General features: G+C 37.0%; 1 protein-coding gene across 1 annotated transcript in view; it reads left to right on the top strand.

Annotated features, from left to right (window-relative positions):
• The window catches only part of DNAH3 (dynein axonemal heavy chain 3), a 184,783-nt gene that overhangs the window by 59,146 nt on the left and 116,124 nt on the right, over positions 1 to 9,513 (top strand). Inside the window, exons 20-21 of the mRNA XM_069096531.1 lie at positions 5,007 to 5,121; positions 7,728 to 7,844. Of these exons, the coding sequence (XP_068952632.1) occupies positions 5,007 to 5,121; positions 7,728 to 7,844 (232 nt within the window). The remainder of the gene's footprint in view (positions 1 to 5,006; positions 5,122 to 7,727; positions 7,845 to 9,513) is intronic.

The raw sequence follows: 9,513 nt of genomic DNA, 5'->3' as shown, positions 1-9,513 counted from the left end.
TCCTTCCTTCCTTCCTTCCTTCCTTCCTTCCTTCCTCTTTCCATTTAAAGTTCTCTCATATTTCTTAATAGGGCTCACATTGTATCATTAGCTTTTAACAAAGTATTAATTTCCAGCTGCATATGTATGATTTGCAATCATGAAATTGAGATGAGACAATGGACAACAATCACCCCCCCCAAAAAAAAACAATTAAAATGGAAATCCCTTAAAATGAAAAGTGGGATATTTCTGAGTTTCCCTTCTGCCTTCAAATACCCTATGTCACCTGTTTCAGAAAATAAAATAATCATAGAATTTAGGGTTGAAAAGAACCTTCTAGATTATTTGGTTCAACGAAATTCATTGTGCAAATAAGGAAACTGAAGATTAGGGAGGCTAAATATCTTTGAATTTACTTATCTCTGAAACGTTGCCCTGACCTCCAATTCCCCCAGCCCAAGAATATACACTCCTTGAGATTGGGGACTGTTTAGTTTTTGTCTTTGAGTTCCCTGTGACTAACAGTACATAGCATATCGTAGGTACCAATAAATGTTTACTGAAGTAATTTATATAGCACCAGGGAGTTTATGAAGCATTTTTCTTACAACAAAGCTATAAGGTAAGGTAGGAGAAGCATTATTGGTCTATTTTATAATGATGAAACTGAAGCTCAAAGAGGCCCAAAGTCACTAGTTAACTTGGCACCCTATCTTCTGACTCCCAAATTTAAAGTCCTATTACATTTTATAATTAAGAAACATTGTCTGTAATCTTTTTTTCTTAAACATTTTTATTTAAAGTTTTCAGTTCCAAATTCTTTCCCTCCCTCCCTTGCCCCTCCCTGATACAGTAAGCAATCAGATATAGGTTATACATGCACAAATAGGTAAAACATTTCCATATTAGTCATTTTTTACATGGAGACTTGAATAAAAGAAAAAAAGAGAAAAAAGTGAAAAATAGCATGCTTCAGTCTGTATTCAATCAATATCACTTCTTTCTCTGGAGGCAGATAGTATGCTTCACTTAGTCCTTTGGGATTGTCTTAGATCATTATATTGCTGAATGGAACTAAGTTATTCACAGTTCTTCATAGAACAATATTGCTGTTACTGTGTACAATGTTCTCCTGGTTCTGTTCACTTCACTATGCATCAGTTCACATAAGTCTTTCTAGGTATCCAGAATTCTATTGATCCTCACAACAACCCTGTGGGTTAAATAGTTATTATTCCCATTTTAAAGATGAAGGAATTCAGAGAAGTTGGTTGAAACCCAGTTTTCTTATTCTTAAGTCCAATGTTCTTCCCAATATACCCGATATTTTAAAATATTGACTTTTCTCCATAATTCATGTTACTCCCTTGGTTTTTCTACTGCATATTACTCAGGGGTATAAATAGCAGAAAATTTAGGAAGTAAATTGCAGACAGTGGCCCTAGGGGTCAGATTCAGGGCTCGTCCCATTCTTTTCCAGAGTATTATTAAAACTATCTGCACCCTCTGAGTTTTCCCTTACTCTGCCACACTCTGTGTCTGTCATAGAATGTGAAATTCCATCCTTAGTGGTCTTTAAGAGTATGTAGGATAATCACCTCCTTTGGAAAGGGAGTGAGTACAGGAACTTTGCTAACTGGGAGGAGTAAGACTTTAGCATAATTTGTGTTACCTGACTAACCCAATAAAAGCCTTTATCATATGCACCTAGAACAGGTCCTGACAGAATTGGACAGCTGCTAGGTTTGGAGGCTGAGTCACCGTAGTAGTTTAGGCTTTGAACATAGGGAGAAGCCTAGGGCAAAGTTGGGCACTTGAGGAAAAGGGATGGTAGAAAGTTTGGTTATGAGCACACAAATTTAGCCCATTTCATAGGTTTGCCAGGTAAGTGCATGATCTCAGAATCAGGACCCCCGACTTTGGTATAGTAGCAAGAGTGCCAGGCTTGTCCTCATGAAGACCTAAGTTCACATCTTGAACCTGGGCAGGTCAAATAACAACTCTCTTAGCCTCTGATTCCTCATCTGTAAAATGAGGCTGGGGCAGCTAGGAGGTTTAGTGGATAGAGTGCTGGACCTGGAGTCAGAAGGACCTGAGTTCAAATTCTGCCTTAGACACTGTGTGACCCTGGGCCAAATACATAATCCAGATGACCTCAATTCCTCATCTGTAATATGAGCTAGAGAAAGAAATGGCAAACCACATCAGTATCTTTGCCAAGAAAACCCCTAATGGGATCACCAAGAGTCAGACAAAGCTAAAAAAATGACTGAACAGTAGCAAAAACTAAGACTAATAATTACACCTACCTTCAGGGTTGTGAGAACCCAATGAGTTAACCTATGTAAAACACTTTGCAAACCTTAAAGTGCTACATAATATTAAATATCTACTATGTGCAAAGATCGGGAAAATCTTGAATGCAGAGCCTTCTGTCTCCCTTATTAAAAAGACAGTGATAGCACCTCTGCCCTCCCCATAAGCTTTCTTTTGTTCATTTACATGTAATTAATGCAATTATCTGTTTGGGAAGTATCTGCCTTATTAATTCTTTGTGGTGACATTTTTATTCCAAACTGGCTTTCTCTGGCTTTGAGCACACTCCTAGGCTGGCTGCCACCCTCTCTTAATCCAAGTGTGCCCAGGGAATGAAAACTCATTTTGGTATTATCCTTAGTAAGCCATAATTAGAAATGGAAATCTGATGATATCTTTTGAATTAATGATTGTTTGAGGTTCTTGGAACCCCTGATTCCATTCATTAGTATTGTGGATAATTGAGAATTCATATTCCTGTTTTCAGACATAAAACTTTTTAAACTATTTTAACATAAAACAGTTAGTTGTCCCAAGTCCCACCTTAGAACCCTAGTGCCTGTCATTCATAATTCCACTATGAGCTACAGAAGCAGTAATGATTATTTTTCCACCAGGAAAGTTTGGGGATGCAAAGTAATATAAAAGAAGCAGTAGACGGATTGAGGAGACCTGGGTTTTGGTTCTAGGTCTTCCATTCATGAGCTTTTTGAGTTTGGCCAAGTTACTTCTCCTATCATCCTTATACCTTTATTTCCTCATCTGTAAAATGAGGGTATTGTGGGCAGCTAGGTGGCCCAGTGAATAGAGCACCAGGTCAAGGGACCTGAGTTCAAATCCAGCCTCAGACGCTTGACATTTACTGCTGTGTGACCTTGGGCAAGTCCCTTAACCCTGATTGTCTTACCTCCCCCTCCAAAAAAACCCCAAATAAATAACTAAAATGCCACTTAAATTAACAGGGCAGCTAGGTGGCACAGTGAATAGAGCACTGGCCCTGGAGTCAGGAGGACCTGAGTTCAAATCTAACCTCAGACACTTGACATTTAATGTCTGTGTGACCTTGGGCAAGTCACTTAACCCTGATTGCCTAGCCTCCTCCCTCCAAAAAAAAATGTAAATAAATGAAATAATAAAATAAAATTATCAAAACAGAAAATTAATTGTCCCTTCTCTTCCCCCTCCCTAGGCATTCCCTCGCACCTGTAATCCCAGATAATGGGGAAGCTGAATCTGGTGGCTTTCTTGAGCTCATAGGTTCTGAGCTGTGCAGGGCTAAAGCTGATCCTGACTAAATGTAGAATTTCATACAGTGAACCCCTAGAAGGAGAGGGTTACCAGGTTGCCTAAGAAACAGTGAATTAGCCCAAGGTAGAGACAGAAACTCAAAAACAGTAATAGGGACAATCTCATGAGTAGCTCCTGCCCTTCCTGGGAGTGATAGGGAGACCCAGTCTTAAATTCCTTTTAAAATTCAGCCTTTGTGCCTCCATTTTCAGTCACAAAAAGTCCATTTCCATAGCTCAACATTTAGACCTAAGATTAAAGAATTTGGTTCTGTTCTCACCTCTTTCTACAAAACGAAAGATTCCAAAGGATCAAATCATCTGTTCTTGGTAATGTTGATGGAAAGAAAAGAAATAACAACTTTAAAAAATACTATTATTTATTTATTAACATTCATTTAAAATTTTTTTTGAGTTCTGATTCTTTCTCCCCTCTAACTCCTCCCTCACCCATTGCGAAGGCAAAAAATGTGATACCAATTATATATGTGAAATCATGCAAAACATATTTCAATATTAGCCATGTTGCTCAAAAAAAAAAAAGCAAGAAAAATAAGGAAAATGATGAAATCTGCACTAAGATGGCATCAATTCTTTCTCAGGAGGTAGATGGCATTTTAAAATGTATAAGTGCCTAGGAGGTGTGGAGGGAGAAGAGGGAGCAACTGGGTGATGCAATGGGTAGAGTGCCAGCCCTGGAATCAGGAGGACCTGAGTTTTAATCTGGCCTCAGACACTTATGAACTGGGTGACCCTGGAAAAGTCACTTAACCCTGTTCACCTCAGTTTCCTTATATGTAAAATGAGCTGGAGAAAGAAATAGCAAACAATAGTATTTTTGCCAGAAAACTCCAAATGGGGTCATAAAGAGTCAGATACAACTGAAAAGATTGAACACTGACAAGTGGATAAAGGGTATTGGATATGGTTAAAGCAATTGAGAATAAACATAGGTCTTATGCTGAATTCAATCCAACTAAATATTACGTATACACTGTGTGCAGAATACACAGCTAGGCCAGGAGGGAAAGAAACAAAAACTCTCTGATGACCTCACAGAGCTTATAGTTTTGTGGAGAATGTGAATTCTAGACATATATGAGTATAATAAAAGGTAAATGATAAAAATAGCAGAGAAGAGACATATGTTGTTTGCAACAAATTAGACAGACCCTAAAAGAAACCAGGTCATGGGAGAATGGGCAGGAAATAAAAACAGAAAATGGCCCCAAGACTTTGGAGTCTTATATTTTCTCTGCCAGGAGATGCATCATTTTAATGACCCTGGTAGCTTCTGTACAAGGCTTGTGCTCCCTGGTGGGTCAAAAAGGGTGTTAATAGGGCCAGGGGCTTTCTGAATTTCTTCAAAGCTGTGTTAAAACACCTCTCCTGGGTTGTTTTCTTTTTCTTCTTTCCACTTAGACTTGAACCTATTAGCGCAGCAGCGAGTAAGGAATATTCCCTGGAGAAAAACATGGACAAAATGAAATCCGAGTGGGCCAACATGGTTTTTAACTTTTCGAAATACAGGGATACGGTGAGCTAGTTAGACATTCTGACCATGATATTTTTATAGAGATGTTGGGGGAGGGAACCAATCCACAATCCCTCCATTACTAAATTTTGAATATTATTTCGTATTCTATCTACTTGTCAGGGAGTGAGTTACTAAAAACCTGAAGGTTTGTACAAAAAAAAAAAAACAATAAACTTATTGGATATAAGGGGTGAACTGCTAAACTCCAAGGTCTGTAGAGAAAGAACAAGAAACTTCCTGGACATAGGGAACTAGAGGAAGTTTGGTGCAATCTATTGATCAACAAGTGTCTATCAAGTTCCCATCTACTATGTGCCAGGCACTGTTCTAGGACTATAAAAAACAAAACTGAAAAAAAAGTTCCTGCACTGAGGAACCTCACATTTTCTTAGGGGAGCTATCAAGGGAGACTACAGGTACACATAGCAGAAAGAGCTCTAGATGGAGAGTCAGTGGACCTGAGTTCTAATCCTGACTCTGCTGCTTAATAATTGTATGACCTTGGGCAAGTCACTCACCTATAAAATGAGTAGTTGGAATAGAGTTCTTCTAGTTCAACTCTGTCCTACATCTAGATTGACATATCTAAAACCTATAATACTTTGGTACTTAGATTTATCCAGGATTCATCTCATAATATTTGTAAATTATATATATACATATTATACATATATGTATATATACATACATAGAATGTCTGGCACATAGTAGGCACTATTTAAATAAATATTAGCTGTCATCATTATAATTTCATTTAAAGGTAAATATACTATATTCTGGACATTCCGGATCATCACTAGTTTGTGGTAGTTGAGGACTGGTTATCACCATTGAGGGACTTCATTACAGGTTGAGGTTCATATATTTATGTTTGTGTGTGCATGTACACATGTAATTGATTCCTGAATTTTCCACTCTTACCAAGGCAAAGTTGTAGGGGAAGAGTGAGAAAGACAGGAATGGAGAATTCTCCCCTTCCCTTTAAAAATACAGCCAAATGGCATGGTTTTGCCTTTTTGTGCCACATTTTCTACTTTTAAAATGCCCTTGAATTTCATTTAAACTTTATTAATAGAATGCAAATTTCCTGAAGGCGATGTCTTTTTTTTTTGTCTGTGTGTTTCCCTAATACCTATCCAAAATGCTCAGTGAACAGCAAGTGCTGAATAAATGTTTGTGAAATTTAATTGAGTTTATTTTGCCTGCATACAAGTATTGGGAGGAAAAGAGGGTGGGGAGAATACTTGATTTTTTTCTGGCTTCACAGCTAACTAGGGATGTTCCTGTATGTCTGCATACTCATCATTTAAAATTCACATTTGTTGAGTACTAGAACAGAAGATTAATGATAGTGATAATCCATTATATTTTTATAGCACTTGTATTTTTCCAAGTGCTTTCAAATGCATTATCTCATTGGATTAGCTGTGACCTCTGGTGCATGTATTTATGCTATGATCATAGTGGGAGTGAGGGTGGAAAAATAAATCACTTAAAATCTATTTTCTAGGAGAATAAAAATTCCATTATACTTGGACATACTGATTATATGTAACAGAAATAGATTCCTATCCCACTGATACAAAAACAGGGTCAGAGCACTTCTTATCAGCTAGGTGATGTGTTAAATAAAGCACCAAGCCCAGTCAGGAAGATCTCAGTTCAAATTCTACCTTGGATACTTCCTAGCTATATAACCCTAGGCAAGTTACTTAATATCTCTTTTACCTCAGTTTCCTCATCTGTAAAATGGAATTATAATAGCACCTACCTTACATGTTTGAGGCTAGGAACAAATGAGATAATAATTGTAAAGTGTCTAGCACATAGCACTATACAAATGTTAGCTATTATTATTGTTGCAAAAATTTTCAGTCCTTAGTAGCCACTGCATGAATAAAGTCAGTGCAGATTCTGGAGAGTCAGGCACACTGCAGTTTATTTATCCATTCCAGAGTGTGACATACCACATCAGTAGATGATAGGTGTGTCTCACAATTCTACGGATGACATATATTTAGTCTCTCCTCCTGAGCTATGTGACTCAGAGAGTTTTGGGTAAGACCAGATAGTACATCTAGGTGGGGAAAAGTTATATTTTTAGCAAAAGAAAAAGCATACTTAAATTTTGTAAATCCTTTAGCGTAGCCATTTACACAAGAAAAAAGAAAACGGCATCTTCTTCCCCCCCACTTAATAGTATTTTATTTTTTCAAATTACATGTAAAGATAATTTTTGATATTCACTTTTATAAAATTTTGAAAAACTATCTTCTTTATCAGTCAGTTGTTTGTATTTGTTAAGCTCCGACTTGGGTGTGTGCCTTCACGAGTCTTAGTAGATAAGATTAAGAAAAATGAGTGAGTTCCTGGGAACTGTTCAAAATCCTTTGAGTTTTCTTTTGAAACCTTAAAGTGATTAGGGAAAGGGAGATACCAGTAATTTGCACAATAACAGCAAATACAGCATAAAATGGAGTCAATCATATTTTCCCCCAAACCCATTTTTTACTTTATTATTGTTGTTATTATCACAAATGACTACACTGAACATTTTGTTCTTGCAATATTCTTAATTAGAATGGGGGGGATCTCTGTATTTGCAGGACATGAATATTCTGTGTGCAATTGATGACATTCAGCTATTACTTGATGATCATGTGATAAAGACACAGACCATGTGTGGGTCACCTTTTATCAAACCGATAGAAACTGAAGCTCGGGTAAGAGGATGTAGGTTGGGTTTTTTTTTTTATAAGTAATCTGAATTCTTCCTTCAGGTACAAAATTCCCATAGACTTGTTGAACTCCCCTCCTGTTCTCTATTTCTTCCAAGAATTGTGGTTTGCTATCTTCAGACAATCAACTTTTGCAATCTTCAGACTTCAGACAATCAACACTTACTTACCTTGGGCAAGTCACTTGCCCAATTGCCCTGCCTTCCCTCCTCCAAAAAGACAAAAAAAAAAAATTATGATTTGCTTCAAAAAGGAGGTAGCAAGCTAACCAATCATTGTGGGAGAAATAATCTCCTTTTTTAATTCATGTAGTAGTTACTGCTACCAAATAATTCTACCATAACACACAAATTATAGAGGTAAAAACCTAGGTTTCATTATGCTTAAGCACAGATTCAGGCCTCAGAAAAATTAACCCTGAACAAAGATCAGGATTCTCAAGAGGCTTTTTATAGACAAAGTCATGGCAGAAAGATAATTCTTTTACATGTTGTAATTTTGTACATTTTTTAGGCTATAAAAGTTGAAAAAAAAAAAGACAGGTCCATAATTCCAAGCTTCCTTCATTGTCATAAAAGTTGAAAAAAATGTATAGTTAAATAAAATCATAATCTCATACATCCCCTAAAGAAACAAAAACTAGCTAAATAGACTCTGTAGGTAAACTAAGTAATGTTCCAGATTAAACATTGAGTTTGCAAAATCCTACATTACTAGGCTACGTTTTTTAAACGTTATAGTGAGCTAATTGAGAGAAAGAGAGTTACATTTCACAAAGACTTGGAGTCAGGGAAATTTTTCCACAAATAAAATCTTTTTTGGGAGGCTTTAAAGATGCTATATTCCTTCTTCCTCTCATTTGTTTTCTTATCTCTAGAATGTCAAAAGTCTTCTCCCAAAACTATTATTTCATGAGTCAGGTGAGGCTAATATTAACAGAAAATAGGTTTTCAGTTAACCAAAAGTTGCAGGAGGAATGGTCCTGAGTCCTGAATAATAAAAATTAATAAAAGGAAAGAAAAAATTCCCATTATACAATCAATTGCTAAACATTTATTAAGTACCTTTTTTTTTTGCGGAATGGAGAAGGTAGGGCAATTGGGGTTAAGTGACTTGCCCAAGGTCACATGGCTAGTTTTTGTGTTAAGTGTCAGAGGTCGGATTTGAACTCAGGTCCTCCTGACTCCAGGGGCAGTGCCCTATTCACTGTGCCACCTAGCCGCCCCTTAAGTACCTTTTTTTAAGTGTGTCAGGCTCAATGCTAAACAAGTATGATGGTCTAAGACCTCTCCAAAACTATTGTAAAGCAGGACACGGTATCCCTTTCCATCCCCTCCTTTTCTTCCTTCAAAACCAAGGCATAAAGTACATATACATGCACACAAGTTAGAAGGTTAAAGGTGGGGAGGCTCATCCAGTACTGACCAAAATCTCTGCTTGTCATTAGGAGGAAACTTGAAATTAATCATAAATAGAAAGTGGCATGGTTTAATAGATAGACTATGGAGATATATGGAGAGAGATAGACTATGGAGATATATGGAGAGAGATAGACTATGGAGATATATGGAGAGAGATAGACTATGGAGATATATGGAGAGAGAGAGATAGAGATAGAGATAGACTATGGAGATATATGGAGAGAGATAGACTA

The sequence above is a fragment of the Petaurus breviceps genome, unplaced genomic scaffold (assembly GCF_028583685.1).
Source record: "Petaurus breviceps papuanus isolate PSGF00001 unplaced genomic scaffold, PetGlider_PUasm1.0 229, whole genome shotgun sequence".
NCBI classification, from domain to species: domain Eukaryota; kingdom Metazoa; phylum Chordata; class Mammalia; order Diprotodontia; family Petauridae; genus Petaurus; species Petaurus breviceps.
This window is presented reverse-complemented; position numbering and strand designations above follow the sequence as displayed.